At 32.2% G+C, this 17,821-nt stretch overlaps 2 protein-coding genes across 9 annotated transcripts in view; one reads left to right on the top strand and one right to left on the bottom strand.

The window, feature by feature from the left end:
* Positions 1 to 1,271: 1,271 nt before the first annotated feature.
* Positions 1,272 to 8,569, top strand: LOC139523305 (uncharacterized). 5 transcript variants are annotated; one of them, XM_071317177.1, is made up of 4 exons: positions 1,272 to 1,396; positions 4,589 to 4,696; positions 6,980 to 7,228; positions 8,261 to 8,569. In XM_071317177.1, exons 2-4 carry the CDS (start codon positions 4,594 to 4,596, stop codon positions 8,533 to 8,535), a joined length of 627 nt encoding a protein of 208 aa, XP_071173278.1. In that variant the 5' UTR covers positions 1,272 to 1,396; positions 4,589 to 4,593; the 3' UTR covers positions 8,536 to 8,569. The 5 variants fall into 5 exon arrangements, with proteins under 5 accessions (XP_071173278.1, XP_071173279.1, XP_071173274.1 ...); XM_071317178.1 differs by having other exon boundaries at positions 1,380 to 1,442; XM_071317173.1 differs by lacking the exon at positions 1,272 to 1,396 and adding an exon at positions 1,500 to 1,730.
* Positions 8,570 to 11,388: 2,819 nt separating this feature from the next.
* Positions 11,389 to 17,821, bottom strand: part of LOC139523303 (exocyst complex component 2-like) — a 52,377-nt gene continuing 45,944 nt past the window's right edge. For all 4 annotated transcript variants that reach the window (XM_071317171.1, XM_071317172.1, XM_071317169.1 and 1 more), the window contains 7 exons: positions 17,621 to 17,690; positions 16,759 to 16,875; positions 15,850 to 15,991; positions 14,900 to 15,078; positions 14,024 to 14,085; positions 13,404 to 13,460; positions 11,389 to 12,672 (listed from right to left, as the gene is read on the bottom strand). In XM_071317171.1, coding sequence (XP_071173272.1) covers positions 12,573 to 12,672; positions 13,404 to 13,460; positions 14,024 to 14,085; positions 14,900 to 15,078; positions 15,850 to 15,991; positions 16,759 to 16,875; positions 17,621 to 17,690 — 727 coding nt within the window. In that variant the 3' untranslated portion in view covers positions 11,389 to 12,572. The remainder of the gene's footprint in view (positions 12,673 to 13,403; positions 13,461 to 14,023; positions 14,086 to 14,899; positions 15,079 to 15,849; positions 15,992 to 16,758; positions 16,876 to 17,620; positions 17,691 to 17,821) is intronic.

Raw genomic sequence — 17,821 nt, 5'->3', positions numbered from 1 at the left:
TAAAAAGAAATTATTCAAGATATTGATATTTTCTTCTATATGCATGTTCACTTTTAAATTAGGAAAAAAAATTCCGAACGTGTACCCCTCCAGACATGCATGTTCCCTTATATCTGTTCTAGGCAAACCGAAAAAAAACTGCAAAAAAGAGTCCTTGCATTCATTTATTGTTATAGTTCAAAGCGAAGTTGACCAATAAATAAACCATATATAAAAAAAGAAGATGTGGTATGATTGCCAATGAGACAACTATCCACAAAAGACCAAAATGACACAGACATTAACAACTATAGGTCGCCGTACGGCCTTCAACAATGAGCAAAGCCCATACCGCATAGTCAGCTATAATAGGCCCCGATAAGACAATGTATTTAACAATTCAAACGAGAAAACTAACGGCCTTATTTATGTAAAAAAATGAACGAAAAACAAATATGTAACACATAAACAAACGACAACCACTGAATTACAGGCTCCTGACTTGGGACAGGCACATACATAAATAATGTGGCGGGGTTTAACATGTTTTTCGACTAAAATGTTCATAAAATCGGTACATCTGCGACGAATATACTCATAATCTAATCTAAAACCCTTTTATGACAATACCACTGATATATGACATTGATCGTTTATCTATTCGTCAATCACGGTGTGATTTGAGATGCTTAAATTGTCAGTGTCTATTTTCTACTTGTTCCGCATTGATTTAAAATTAGGTTTTCGAACAGGAATATTTGATCATACTTCATCATAATCAATCAAGTTACACAACAGGTATTATGGTTGAGCAGGAACTGCTGGCCCATCTTGAGCACATGATGTCATTTACGGGGTTTTTTTTGTGGGCTTTCTGTTGCTCAGTTGTGTCTTGTAGCCTATTTTAATGTCATATTTTATCATTGTGTTTTAGCCGTGGTGTTGTCTATTTTTATCGACTTATATTTTGTTACCACCACCCCCCCCCCCTTTTTTTTAATAAAGCCGGTCAAAGCATCTGTGACACAATCAATTAGCATTATTGATATCAATGGAATAATCTCTGAAATATATTTAAAGAATATGATATGTTATTGGTTATCAATTTATAAGGTTTAATTCACATATTGTCGATCATGAATTGGTCAGATGAGTACAATATATCGAATCGCTTCTATTCGTCAATAAATGGCCTGCATATGATTAAAAAAGGTTTGATCATCTCGACTGTTTTGTCATCGATTTAATATGTTCTACTGCATACCAAAAGTGCACATATTGTTGAATGACATCATACAATTTTATCCTTCTATAGACGATTACATTGATCTCTGGAATATAATATCCACTGTGGGTTTCCCATGAAATATAACAAAAACTTTCACACATTTAAGACGGTGACTCAGAATAGATCCAGGTGAGAGAAAATTAATTCAAGAACATGTAATTTAAAAACAAAGCAAGTATGTTCATTATGTATGACAAATTGTAATTACTCATTTTTTTTAACGTTAAGCTCCTTATTAACTTATACCTTTAATCAGTAAAATGTTTCATACCGGCCGACAGATAAGTATTTAAATCAGTATTTGTTATCAATTAGAGTTATAGTTGTGAAACGGGACACCTCTAAACAGTATCATGTCCTATGGCCATGGATCACTTCATAATTGCTTAACAAGGTGTAGTTTCCGGCTTTCAAACTGTCACCATTGACACCATTAGGATAATTCTATAGGTACACTGAAACGGTAAGTCACGTTTTTTGCTTCTTAAAGTCAGAAAAAATGTACAAAATATTTTTTATTTGGATTCTAAATATTCCCCTCGAAATAATCAAATAATCATAATTTTAGTAACAATATGAGATTATGAAAGTTATAAGTTCATTCATGATTTTTTAAAACTTATTTCAACATGTCGAAAGGAAGCAAATTCTTATATTAGAAATAGTTATTAAAAAAAACTGCCTATCTCTGCATCGGCTGCATCCCATGGTGGCCTGGTTAAAATTTCTTAATTTCCATGAACAAGGGACCCTCTTTTAATTGGATTGTTGGCATGTGCTATCTTAATAATTATGTAAATTATATGCATGCACATGTAATAACTTCAAGCATTTATAATACATATATATATATACTGACCGAATGTTTGTGTGTTTATTACATGCTGTACACAAATACTTTTAGAATCATGTTCAAACAATGTGATGGATTGTTCGGAATAAAAGGTTATGTTAAGTCGTGAACGTAATGCAATTTAAATAAATGTAGTTGAACCTTATCTAAATTGGAATCGCAATGATAATAATTTGAAATTCTCGCTTCAACAAGACTGTATAGCTAATTGATCGTATCATCTCAACAAGACTAATTGCTAATGTCTTTTCGTGTGACGTAACATTAACATAACAATAATTAAGGAGATGTGGTAAGATTGCCAATGAGAAAACTACCAACCATTGTCCACATACGTAGAATAAGTCCAATATTGACTTTTGTTGCTGAACTGTGAGTTTAAAACTAGTATTTTTTTGCCGAATTAGTTTACTTATTCTGAATATTTCAACAGAAACAAAATACACAAATGAAATATTATATTAAAATGTCTTATTTAATGCAACATCTAAAACAAAATCAAGGGTTCAAACCTGTAAATAACTATACTGATATAATTGTTTCATATATCGCATTCAGACACTGGCCTACTTGACTGTCCGAATGTAAATATGCCTAATATAAGCAAACTAAACATGACCGATACACAGACGGTAGATAAACTTCAATGTGAAGACGTTGTCCTATGTTAAGATATCATGTTGACATTAAATGATATGGAAAATAAGATTGATGTAGATTTATGTAGACTGGAATTTCAAATACCTGTCCGAACTTATTACAGCTAGGTCACGAAAATCTATCCTCAGGCCAGTTTTATAAATATTTTTGATGTAAAAGACGATTATCGGAGGTTCTTTGGGTCTTGGTAAGTTAAACTTTAAAATTTGAATTTAAGCGTTCATTTATAATACACGGGCTTTAATGTTAACCTATTTAAATCGCATATATCGTTTAATTTAATGTTTGAATAACTAAATTAGTAATCATTATTATCTACGTATGTTACCAGATATATAACATTTGAACTAGATGACCACGTAAAGCAATATTTTACATGATATATAGCAAATCAGTTTTCTCCGCAAGCGGTTATGTTTTAAAAAATTAATACATTTTGTATCTAAATTACACGGACTTTAATGTTAAACTATTATAATGGAATATATGGTTTAATTTAATGTTTGATTAACTAAATTAGAAAATATTTTTATCTGTGTATGTTTTTTATATGGAATTAGAACGTAAGCGTGACATATACAAAATCGTTTTTTGCACATTTTAAAAAGAGTTTATAAAAATGATACATTTGATGTGAAATTTATTCGAGTATAAGAATTCATAATTATGCTTTAACTTTAAATTGACCTTATAGATAGTTGATTGTTTTGTTGATAATCTTTTATTTGTTATTATCTCCAACGTTTGACGTATTTGGCTTTCGATGTAAATTGCATACACAAACAATAACTGAGATAGTAAGGGAGGTCGAACCCGACTTTACTTGTAAGCGAAAGAAGAGTAAACAATCATTTGTATATTTAGGAATTTAGTTTGACGTCCATTTTTACTGAACTAGTACACATTTTTGTTTAGGGGACAGCTGAAGTCCGCCTCTGGCATTTTCTCGTTCTGTTGAAGACGCATTAGTGGCGTCGGCTGTGTTCTGCCCCTTGGTCGGGTTGTGGTCTCTTTGGAATATTCCCCATCTCAATTCACAATTTTAATCAATGTCTCATTCAGATTGATTATACTTATTGTAACGAGTTCGTGTACTAATTTTCTTGTCAATATTTTGACCAATATGTATATCCCAGCAGTGCGAAGATCATTCTGACCAATATGTATTTTCAGCAATGCGAAGATCATTCTGACCAATATGTATTTTCAGCAATGCGAAGATCATTCTGACCAATATGTATTTTCAGCAATGCGAAGATCATTCTGGCCAATATGTATTTTCAGCAGTTCGAAATCACAGAACTATCTTATGCATGTGATCAAATTACTTACTGCCGAAGGTTCACAATTTTCTAATTGAAATTTTCAATCTTTCAACAACCGCGCATAAGTTAAACTAAAATGAATAAGCATACTGCATGTGCTAATCTTATAAAAAAAAATCGCTGAAAAAGTTAACTGACTGTAAAGGACAAGACGAAAAATATGCCTTCAACTGTCACAAGGGCAGTGTGAATTGATAGGTACTTTGATTCTCTTATGGAGAAAGGGTTAAATGATATAACAGTTTTTCTGAGTTTTTATTTAACATTTAACAAAAGAATTGATTTTTATTTCAATGAACTACATTTTGTAAAACCACATAAAAAACTCATTCAACATGTTCACTGTGTTATGTAATTATTTCATATAAAAAGTAAACATAAACCACAGATATTTGACAATAGAAGCAATCCCTATGTACCAAATTAAATACTGTATTTAAAGAAAAATATAAACAACTTGAACCTTTTTAAATTCTATTTCAGGTAAAATGGAGAATGGGAAAAATTTAACAAAGTGTGAAATTAATCCGACAGATTACAAACTATGTTCCCCGTATACATGTGTTACAAGAGAGACCCTATGTCGGACAGGTATGTATGGCGGTTGTAAATGTCAGAAACATATGTGTACAGTCTTCAAAGTTATATCTTTTGTGTGTTTTTTATTTGTTAGTTTATATTTGATGTTATTGGTAGATCTTTGATTGTTTCGGATTAACTTATTTATAGGTTCATGGGAACGATTTCGAGCCGTTTGAGTTATTGCATATATAGAAACACACGTATTATCGTTTTTTGGGTATAATTGTATAAATCCCTTATTTTATGAGGCTTTCACTCTATCAAAGAATCTAGACTCAGCAGGATATTACACATGGTTTACCGTAAATACGTATATAAAAAAAACATTGCAAAGGAAGCAAATGTAGATTTTAAGCATATTGAGGAGTGTAAGAATCTAAACCAAATAAAAACACTTAAAACTGAATTAAAAATTAAACTCCTTAATCATTATGAAAAAAGTATATAAACATAAATTTGAGAAAATAGTAACAGTAAACGTCTATTATATAAAACATTAAAACAAAGTATATAAAATAGAAACATATCTGAATTCAAATATATTTGAAAATAGACGTAATATCACTAAATTAAGATTAAATTATCATAATTTATTATAAAAAAAGGGAGACATCTAAAAATAGCTAGGAAAACCGGTTCTGTCAGTCCTGCAATACAATTGAGGATGAAAAACATTTTCTTTTGTATTGCACGAAAAACGCTTCCATTAGACCAGTTTTTATTGAAAAATTAACAAAGGCTAAAAGTATAGAAAATTTTAATACCCTCAAAGAAAATGAAATCTTGATGATAAATATTTTTTCCCCATCAACACAAAAGCAGGTAGAAAGCATAGGTTCCTTTATAAAAAAAAAAGTCATTGGAACTAAGGATAGGGGACTCATAATTGAATTTTGAACTATTTTCATTAGTTTGTTTAATAAGATTATACTGTCTGTACATGCGTTTTTATTGTCATTATGTTAATGTTGTTTTTGTCACAAATCGTATAAGTTGGTTTATATGGCAATAAAAAGTTTGATTTATATCTGACTCCTCTGACTCGTATTCCTACTGCCATACAATACCATCCGAAAAGAGCAATATTTACACTAAATCTACTGGAAGTTGGATGTATTCTAATATTTTTGTCTTAGATTCATGATTTTTATAATTTGTTTACATGAAATTTTACTGGGTTTAAAATAGCTTTCAGCGATAATCGGATTTGTATCGATCTGATGAGTTAAGCCCTATTTAACTCATGCTATATGTTATAAAAATAAGGAGATGTGGTATGATTGTCAATGATTTATACAATTTTGTTCTAATGGTGCTATTACACCACAGTCCCAGGTTAAGACACATGACTGACTTGTCACTTAACATGTGTTAACTTAGACATACCTTAATAAAACATCGTGTTCATTTTTTTTTCAGGGACAAAACTTGCCTTTGGGTATTTAGGGGGCGCAAACTCGTTTAACCCCGGCACATTCCGTATGCGTCTATCCCAAGTCAGGAGCTAGCAATTCAGTAGTTGTCGCTGTTTATATTGTTTATCATTTTTATTTTTTGGCACATAATTCTTCCCGCTAGAGTTCTCGTTTGAATTGTTAAAAATACATTAATTTGTAGTTTTATATATAGCTTAATATGTGCAGAGACATACACGTAAATATATGTCTCTGATATGTGGTATGGGTGTTGTTCATCGTTGAAGGCCGTACGATACCTACAGTAACTTCTACTTGTACGTCTCTGATGAACAGATAGATGTCTCAATAGCAATTATTCCAAATTGTCTTATTTTCATAAAGGCTCTAAAAGAAGCACGAAGACTGAAATCGGTCAGAAGAGTTTTGATTAGTTCATTCTAATGCTTGGGAAACAGTTTCAGCGATTTGTAAGTCAAATTGGAATAGGGATAAAGAATCTGTTTTGGGAGATATGGATCCATAAATATGGTAATATCGTAGCGAGGTATGAGTCTTAACAGTGGCGGACCCACTCATAAAGGGGGGCTCCAGTCCCATTCAGTGATTACCTATATAATTAACCAATTTTATTTTCTCCGGCGTGGAAAGGGGGCCGGCCCCCAGCCCCCTGGATCCGCCTATGGAGGATTTATATCTCGAAAGAGTCCTATTATTTATGGTATTTCGACCCGGGAGACATTTATGAATATATATATCATTGTACAAACATTGTGCTTTTATCTAATGATGATAAGTTTTAGGTTAATCTTTTACATTGTTTGCTAACAACTCCATCTTTTATCTTTATCATGTTTTTTTTTTTAAACTTTTGTAGGATGTGGCCCATACGAGTACACATGTGCTAACTCCGGATGCATTCAGGACACCGATCTTTGCAACACAATTGACAACTGTGGCGACAACAGCGATGAGAACATTTGTAATCGTCAGCAGACAACTACTGAACTACTCTCTACACCTGTTTTGGCGGGAATAATTGCAGGATGTTTGGTGTTCCTGTTTATTATTATTGTGGTCACTGTTGTCTTCTTCAAATGGAAAAGAAGGCGGCGGAAAACGACAGGTATTAATTTATTCAAGGAAGCAGAGAACCAAATGTATTACTAAAACATTATTTAATTCAAGCTTGTTTATCTCGGGCCATCTTGTGTTTACTATCTGCCTCAAATATAAATATTTCAGATATGACGTACTAGAATGTAATATTGAGCTTCCGTGTAATTGAAATACAACAACATGCAGTGCATGTACAAAGGTCACAATAAAGTCAAATTTTATTTGATATACACAAGGAAATAACAAAGTAAATTGTTTCAGTAAAATTCAACGTATTTTCAAAAGTCAGCTTATAGGGAACGGACGGCATGTTCCTGGGCGGCATAATGCATACAGGAGACATTTGAGAAAACCATCACAAGAGGATGTTTTGGTGTCGACATCGTATATAGCCAAATTTCGCGACAGATTTATGACTTCGCCTAATTTATTTTCTGAACAGCTCATTTTTGTGAAAAACTTAGTGGACTGTACCGATTCCTTAGAAAATAATAGTATTGGTGGTGTTAAAATGAAAAGAAACATAAGAGAAGTGAGCCACGATACTGTTGCCAAATAACTAAATCCTTGTCAAGAAAGAGTCTTTAGAGGGGTTTATTTCAAAAGTGAATTTAATACGACCACTGCAAAGGCACCGTCTCTGATTTTTTTTACCAGTTCACTAGGGTTGAATTATTTGTCGCCAAAATTGGCAATAATCATATACATTTTGATTACAAAGCTGGCGCTATAAGTCCCATCTTTTTTCCAAATAAATTGTACTAACGATTCTCTAAAATGTCTTTCAATGTGACCAAATTGGTTTGACTATGCAAATCATACCTTTAACATGATTGGCAGTGAGGCATAGATCTATTCAAAGTTTGATACAAAAGAAAAAAGCAGTGTGCACAAGCAAAGTTACCAGATTGATCTTTAGTTTTATAATGTTTATAATTGAACAATATATAAAATAATTGGCTAGGTCAAGATGACCTGAAAAAAAATCCACTTATTGATGAATTTGAATTATTATACTAAAATGTTATTCTTTTAACAGGAAAAGATCTCTCCAAAGATTGTGAAATGAACAAAGAAGATCATCTTCATGAAAACAAAGCTTTAGTTACAAGTGCTTCTATGGAAGATTCAAATGAACGCCATACTACAAAAAAGGAGGAGAAAGTTTCAAAACCTAGTGAATTTCACACACCTCTCAAAGACAAGTATCATATACCTTTTGATTTTGAGGAAGGTTTACTGTGCACCTCTACACCAAAACAACCTCTCAGACAGCTGTTGATGACTATCAAATCAATAGATGATGATGATTAATAATTATACAATTAAAAATATTACACCTTTTAAATTACTTTTACTCATGTCTTCCAACTTGTATATGTATTGTCTATTACTTTATTTATTTGGTCAAGTAATTGGTAACCATGTTGGTAGCTCTTGGTCAAGTTATGCACAACTTGTTGGTTTACCCTGAATGTAGCTCTTGTTCAAGTAATTGGTAACCCTGTTCAGGGGCGTAGCTAGAATGAAACGATGTGCAAGCAACTACCGGCGAGCGGAGCGAGGCGAAAAATATTTGGGACCCTTTTATGCAGAATTTTTTTTTTCGGTTTTCGGTCATAGAACGGTTAAAAGAGGAGCTATATTATGTCGATAGGACTTATAAAACATTTATGAATGTAAAACTATTAATAAATCTTCTGAATAGAGTAATACATAAACAACACATATTTTGTGAATTTACTCAAAATTGGCCAAAATCTGAATTTACTCAAAATTGTCCACAATATGCTCTGTGGGTCTAGGCAGAGACAAACTTCTCTATTACTTTCACTGAAATCCCAATGAATATGCAGTAATGCTAGTAACTGCCGTTGTTCACATTGTTGATCGTACATTTGTTTTCAACATATACGTACTTAAACTGATAGATCTCCATGGCAGCACTCGTGATATGTTATTAACCAGCGTACGTGTTCGTCATCGACTCGCAACCTCCCAATTGAATTTGTCAAAATTACATGCCAGGTCAGTTTCGTATATCTAAGACAATGTTGAGATTTGTTCGTTTATTATATTTCCCACAACACGACGAAGCAGATACAGCGCAAAGAAGCGATTTTTCTGATTATACTAGACGCGACTCCACTCAGTCTCTAGTTCCCTTATCATATGGTATATGAAGCAAAATATAATGAGACTTTCAAATACTGTTTTGGCGTGTTTGCAGGGTCATGAGGGTGATTGGCTCTGGTAGCCTGTCGACCACAACGCCTCTGCATATTTTCAACAATATCGAAGGGTTCTGATAATTCTAATTATTGGTACATCTCATTCCAAACTGATGAATCGTACATTGTAAAATTTGCTCCAAAACTACATGTCTTAGGCTGAGTATTACAAATTTAAATCTTGTAAACTGAGATACAAGTTACTGTCCGATTTTGTCATAACCTCCAATAAAACTTTTATTTTGAAACCAAATGCCGTTCTTTAATGATATTTCATCAATTAAAAAAGTGACAACATAGGTGTTTCCTTTAACATTCAATTTATAAATTTTTATTTTGCCATTTTTTTTTGCATGCCGAATCGATGTGCACGCAACTGCGTGTTAGCGTATAGGGAGCTACGCGCCTGCTGTTGGTAGCTCTTGGTCAAGTAGTTGGTAACCCAGTTGGTAGCCCTTAATCAAGTAATAAGTAACCTTATTAGTTGCTCTTGTTCAAGTTATCTGTATCTCTGTTGCAAGCTCTTGTTCAAGTAGTTGGTAACCTTGTTGGTCGCTCTTATTCGTGTAGTTGTTAACCATATTGGTAGCTCTTGGAAAAGTTATGCACAACTTTTTGGTTTACCCTGAATGTAGCTCTTGTTCAAGTAGTTGGTAACCCATTTTGCAGCCCTTGATCAAGTGATTGGTTACCCCTGTTGGTAGCTCTTGTTCAAATAATTGGTAACCTGGTAGTTAGCTCTTGTTCAAGTAATTGGTAACGTATTTGGTAGCTCTTGATCAAGTAATTTGTTACCCTGTTGGTAGCTCTTGATCAAGTAATTGGTAACCCCTGTTGGTAGCTCTTGATCAAGTAATTGGTAACCCCTGTTGTTAGCTCTTGATCAAGTAATTGGTAACCCCTGTTGGTAGCTCTTGATCAAGTAATTGGTAACCCCTGTTGGTAGCTCTTGGTCACAAAATTGGTAAGCTGTTTGTTGCTCTTGTTCAAGTTGTTGGTAACCCTGTTGGTAGATCCTGTTCAAATAATTGGTTACCCGGTTGGTAGCTCTTGTTCAAGTACTTGGTAACCATGTTGTTAGCTCTTGTTCAAGTTATTGTTAACGCTGTTGGTAGCTCTTGCTCTTGTACAAGTAATAGGTAGCCTTGTTGGTAGCTCTTACTCAAGTAGTTGGTAACCTTTTCGGCAACTCTTTTTTTTTAACAACATGTGGCTAATTAGATAGGCAAAAGTGGAAGGTTTGTGCCTACATTGAAATTATTTCAATCTAAATTGAAATAAACTATGCATCCATTAAATAAGTGAAGCATGTTTACAGATCTTTAAAATTAAATGAACATATTGTTATTTGGATGGCGAGTTGTCTCATTGGCACTCACACCACATCTTCCTATATACTTTGATTACAGAATTAATTAATCAAATATTCAATAATTTCTCTTTAAGCATCAATGGATTGTTTTTTCTGATAAAATAAAGTGAAAACATCCATGACATCAGTATGGACCTGTATGTTATCTAGAGTTACTTACAGCATAGCCTTCTGATTATTGAATAAGTGAGATACCATCCTGGTTTCTGATACTCCTGTGTTAACATAAGTCTTCTAATACTCCTGTGTTGGCATATAACTACCTATCTATTTCAGTCTTTATTTGTTGACTGTTTGTCTTGAATAGTTTATAATAGTTATATAGGGTTAATTTTTTTCATTTGGTTGCAGTCTTAATTTTGTAGTGTCTCTGGTAGTGCCTGGGTTAATTACTCTTCTGTCCTTGGAATTGTACATACATTTCTTACATTTAGCAGATCTGGCAAGAAAAATGTTTAAATTGCAGAATTTAGTGCATCAAAAAAGCTCTACATTTTTTTTTACAAAATGCTGTAAGACAATACAGGTAGGTGTTATAACATGCTTAAACAAACACAAGACAACTGGTGTTATAAAAGACTTTAATAAATATATTGCACATATTTTAGATGCACCACAGGCAAAATACATTAACAATGCAAAACATATAAATCAAACAATTAAATTAATCTGCAAAATAAACTTTATAATGTTGAACAATGAGATAATATTTTTAAGTCTACTTCAATATCTCTTAATTGTATTATTTACACATATCATATGTTTTGGGTAATATTTAGTTTCAATCGTGTTTATTCGAGACTTATCATCCGATCCTCAAACATAAGCCCAAGGTGAGCATACATAAGATATCGCCTTTACAAGACTTATATTACAGAAATTTCTTTTGATGTTCATATCGTAAATTCAGAATTATTACATGCATATTCATTCCTTTAATTGAAAATAAAAGGTTAAAATGAACTTTATTAATAAACAGTCAAACCTGCTTTAGAGACCACCTGTGTTATAAGACCATACATTTTAGAACATTCTGTAGTACATTTCATATAGTTTGAACCTGTTTTAAAAGACCACCTGTCATAAGAGACCAATGTATTGTTCTCCCTAAGTGTTCTCTTAAAACAGGTTTCACTGTACTTCAATAAATGCCAACTCTTATTATTGGGATAAATATCATGGCTTAATTCATAACTAAATAAATGATACATGTAAACTTTGTGCCAGTATAACTGTATTCTTCACAAACTTCAACAAGACATATTAGACCAGTAACTAAGAATTAACCCAATTTTAACAACTAATCTATCATATGTAAAAACCTGAAAATTGGCAACTTATAATCATGATATCATCATAATCATGATTCAATCATGATATCATCATAATCATGATTCAATCATAATCATCATAATCATGATACAATCATAATCATCATAATCATACATCAGTTATGTAAGCACTATATAAGATATAAAGACATTTTCTGTCATTTCTAACCATGAACCATTGCAATATTCCTATTGGTTGTCTATTCATTAGTTGCACTATAAATTTTTGTTTCCATTTATAAAACCTTTAAAAGGTTTCTGTCACATTCTCTGACATACCAGTACGAAAATATTGTTTTTCTGGCATCACATGTAATAATCCTAAACACTATTTTGTTCTGAGTGAAACATCAAATATTTAGATCCACTTTAATCATAACATATCATCATGTCTATAAAGTTTTGCTTCACACAATTTTATGCTGATACAGAATTTCTAAGAAGACTATCTCCATAGAAGCACATCATTTGAAACTTCATCTGTGATTTATATTTGTTCAATAGATCTTCTAACAGTCTGCAAAAAAAGCAAAAAAGTTGCAATCAATTATGATGGTTTCTTTATATCTAGATTAAATTAATAGCCTGAAGTTCTTTCAAGCATTTTCTAATGTTGTTCTTTATATTTGTAATATATATAATCTAAAGAAATTACTACCATAATTGACTATATCATCTATAAATAAATAAACACATGATTTCAGTAAACAAAAAAGTTACACACATCCACATTTTTAAATCGTTGGCAAACAAAGGTATAAAAATAAAATTGAGAATGGAAATGGGGAATGTGCCAAAGAGACAACAACCCGACCATAGAGCAGACAACAGCAGAAGGTCACCAACAGGTCTTCAATGCAATGAGAAATTCCCTCACCCGGAGTCGTTCGTCAGCTGGCCCCTAAACAAATATATACTATTTCAGTGATAATGAACACCATACTAAACTCCAAATTGTACACAAGAAACTAAAAGTTAAAATAATACAAGACTAAATAAGGCCAGAGGCTCCTGACTTGGGACAGGCGCAAAAATGCGGCGGGGTTAAACATGTTTATGAGATCTCAACCCTCCCCCTATACCTCTAGCCAATGCGGAAAAGTAAACGCTTAACAATACGCACATTAAAAATTCAGTTCAAGAGAAGTCTGAGTCTGATGTCAGAAGATGTAAACATTTTAGTCTATCATAAAATATCTTTGAAATTAATAAAACTGCATATTTTGAAAGTGGCAAAAAAGTTCTTACTTTTTATCTTCTGGTTTCATACTGCCAAGATTATCCATAGCTTCTTTAAAACATTGACTGAAAAACAGATATATTCAGTGAAGACAAATATAACAATATGTAAGCACTAATGTTTCTTTTGATTATTCTCTATACACAGCACTGCAGCATTTCAGTGAAAATGACTAAGACTTTCTATGTAAATTCCCTTAGAATGAGCTAAAACTGTAATTGCAAAAAGATAATGAACACAAATTCAGACCAATTCCATGTTGATGTTAAATGGGTATACCCTAATGTGTACTAGAAAGACTCATTGAGTCATGTTTTTAACATGCAACTAAAAGTCAACAGGACAATTAGCTACATTACCTGGAAACATTATTCCAACTTAAAGCTATCAGTCTTTGCTTTTACTCTCAATGTATCTCATTTGAAAAGCAGTAAAATCTAGTTTCACAAGTCTTTTGTTTGAAGCAATGATTTTGAACACCAAAGTGTACATGACACAAACAGTAAAAACCGGAAAGGCAGCAAAAAATCAATTCTACAAAAAATCGTTTTTTATCAAACAAATAGCATTTTTGTTCATATATTTTTCAAATATAAAATTAAACATGTTTCCTACAAATACTACTCACTTTGCATGTGGTGTTATGTACAGTTTCACTGTTTCCTGTAGAGCCTTGAGTTCTACTCTAGCCTGAAATATATGATACATTTTGTAATTTTAAATGAGTATATGATTTTTTTCCACATTGAATGCTTGCTTGTGCATTGCTTCAATGGCAACTGTTTATGTGAATATTCAACATGAAAAACTGTTAACTATCAGGTTCAATAGCTATCATTTACAAAATTAAGTTTAATTAATACAAAACCATATCAGTATTTATAATATTCATAACAAGAATGTGTCCTCAGTACACGAATGCCCCACTCGCACTATCATTTTCCATGTTCAGTGGACCGTGAAATTGGGGTAAAAACTCTAATTTGGCATTAAAATTAGAAAGATCATATCATAGGGGACATATGTACTAAGTTTGAAGTCGATTGGACTTAAACTTCATCAAAAACTACCTTGACCAAAAACTTTGACCTGAAGCGGGACAGACGGACGGACGAACGAACGGACGGACGGACGGACGGACAGACGCACAGACCAGAAAACATAATGCCCCTCTACTATCGTAGGTGGGGCATAAAAACACAGATGAAAACATTCTTTTTTTTAATTTCCCTATATAGGAAAACCAATTGTTCAAAGGAATTTTTTTTTAACTTTACCAATATCAAGGTTCCTACAAGATTGCAGCAGCCTTTGAAAATACTCCTCAAAATTTTGTAACAACCTTCTTGGATGAAATTTGACCTTACTCCTACTTATAAACATCAAGAATCTTGTGCTTAAAATTCTAAACCTTGTTTAACTTTGATATTTGTAGCAACTACCTTTCAGTCAACTGCTGTCCCTGGCTATTATAATTAGTTACTTATATAAAAATTTCCATTACCTGCAACTTTCCATGTTCATTAAATTCAGTTACACATTCTATAACTCTTGTTATCTCCTCGGATACGGATTCAACAACTTTCTGTGTTACCCTGGTAACAAACGATGGTGAAACAGCAAACACTTCAGCATGGACCTCTATCATTTTCATAATAACATCTTTTAGATAATTTCTGACTCCTAAATTAAACAGAAAATTTATTTCATCTGCAGTTTAAACAGATAACTTTATTTAAGATGGAAATAAAAATAGTTAAAATATTTCATATGCTCAAAAATACAGTGCTGTATAAAAAGCCCTTAATTTTGAAAATAAAATATTGTACAAATTTTTTTACATATATATAAGTATCATGATTTTGCCAAAATCTGCATACAAGCCAAAGGAAAACTTATAATTCATTGAATATTCACATGTAACAACTATATTAACAAAAATTGATATCCCACACCATGAAAATCAAAGTGCTTGTGAGCACTAAAGGGTGAAGATTGCTTTCATTTTGCAATTTTGTGGATGTAATATAAAACATTGAATTGTGTTTAGCTAGGGAAATTAAAAATTTGGAGTTATCTTCCTTTGTTCATAATTGTACATTTGTAGTTGCACCTTTTCTTACCACAGATTCATATCTCATGTAAATTTTAATAAAGAAAAATGCTTCTTGAATGGGTGTTGGTAATTCAAATACACACTATATTGTACCTTGAATATCTTAGTACATGCGTATAATATTTTATTAATAAATTGCTTGACATTGACTAGATAGGATTTAAAGAATGATCACTTCACTGCTACAATTTGTAGTGATAAACCTTGTAGTGTAGATGATTTAGATCTATATCATTTCATCCAATCTTTACCCAAAACTGATTCCACAGGTTCACTTAACATACAAAGTTACTATACACATATAAAAGAAAATATATCCAGAAAATCTGGATACCTACCAGCTGGTTTCCTGCATGTTTTCCAATCAAATCTGCCCCTATACATATTCTGTTCAATAGCTCCCACAATAGGGTTAGATTTTTCTTCTATATAAGCTTCAAATAATTTACTATCCAATTCCTCATATCTCTCTCTGGTTGTCTGAAATGTAATACGAACTGGGTAATACCTTAACAGCAGGTTTTATATATATATGATTTCAGAACAAAAATGTGTCCCCAGTACAAGGATGCCCCACTAGCACTATCATTTTCTATGTTCAGTGGACCGTGAAATTGGGTAAAAACTCAAATTTGGCATTAAAATTAGAAAGATCATATCATAGAGAACATGTGTACTAAATTTCAAGGTGATTGGACTTCAACTTCATCAAAAACTACCTTGTCCAAAAACTTTAACCTGAAGCGGGACAGTCGAACGAACGAGCGGACGAACGGACGCACAGACCAGAAAACATAATGCCCCTCTACTATCGTAGGTTGGGCATAAAAACATATCATTGTGTTGGTATCCCTTTGTACGGACCATCATTCCCGTGGGTATTATCTGCCAAGTTATCATTGATTGGAAGGATTCAAATGATAGCAAATCTTATTTTCAGTTCATATAATTATTTAATGTTACCAAACCTAAGGCTGTAACCCTCTTAATACAGCCTTCAACAATGAGTGAAACCCATACCGGACAGCAAGCTATAAAAAGCCCAGAACGGACAAATTTAAACCATTTAAAACAAGAAAACAAAAGGCCTGATTCATGTGAAAACCAATGAACGAAAAGAAATGTACAGCAACAAATAACAACCACTTAATTACAGGCTCCTGACTTAGGACAGGCACATACAGAATATGTTTAACATGTTTTATTCAGCTTTTCAACGTGTCAAGGTACAACTTTTGATGCCTTACCTGTAAAGCTTTATTCATTTCTACATATCCATGTTTATTCAGGTTTTCTACAAGTCTAGGAATAATCCTTTCCATGGTGTGGCTACAGTTACTTAACATAATAATCAATCTTTTATCCTGAAATAAAAATAAACTTTATAGATTGAAATATAAATTTGCATATCATATAATTACACAATTAAGGTAGCTCCGGTGTCTTGGATTTTGAAAAAACAGATAACAATTGGTTCAGATCTATAATTTTATTTTCAAATTTTGAGAGTAGTAAGCAATTAATGTGTTAGACTTATCATGTTATATAATGCAAAACCTAGGAAAATAACACTTTAGGGATTGCTCCAGTTATCTAAAAATGTTAAAAGATTGTTATTACATTGGTTGCAATGAATTACACATGGTTATCTCACTCCTCTGATGTCACACAACAATAGGCGTTGTCAAGACGTTGCCATGATAGCTTCGGATCAAAACAAATTGTGAATGCTTAGAAAAAGATATAATTCCTTCCATTTCTACATTAATTTCATAAAAAAAGCCATTCACCAATGTAATAAAAAGAATAAATAATCAAAGAATTTAAATATCGAAAAATATTCAACTCCTGACTGAACAACACTGATAATTAACTCATGCGCTGCACGCATTTGTGAATTAATGTGTTGTTCAGTCACTCATTGAATATTTTTCTCTATTTGAATTCTTCAATTAGTTAATCTATAATTCTTTAATATTCAAAGCATTTCTGTAAATCAGTAAAGACGAGAGGTCTAGTATAAAAATTGATATATTCAAAATATTCTTCCCTCCCATATCTTTCTTCAAAATAAAGACATTTAGAATTTTAAAACCATGGTTAACTTACAAACTGTAAGGAATGTTCTTCAAAGTCCATACTAGATGTTGAGAACCTTTTCTTTGAATCATCTGCAGTACTGTAAATAACAATGAAATTATAATAGTTTTATTGTACTATAAATTCCGTTACTTTTGTATATACCAATTTTCATGAATCAAGAAAAAAACATGTTTTTTTTTTTATTATATTTGATTTTGGGGATCTTTC

Source organism: Mytilus edulis, chromosome 5 (genome assembly GCF_963676685.1).
Source record: "Mytilus edulis chromosome 5, xbMytEdul2.2, whole genome shotgun sequence".
Taxonomy (NCBI): Eukaryota; Metazoa; Mollusca; class Bivalvia; order Mytilida; family Mytilidae; genus Mytilus; species Mytilus edulis.
Note: the sequence above shows the minus strand (reverse complement) of the source record. Positions and strands in the feature narration are given on the sequence as shown.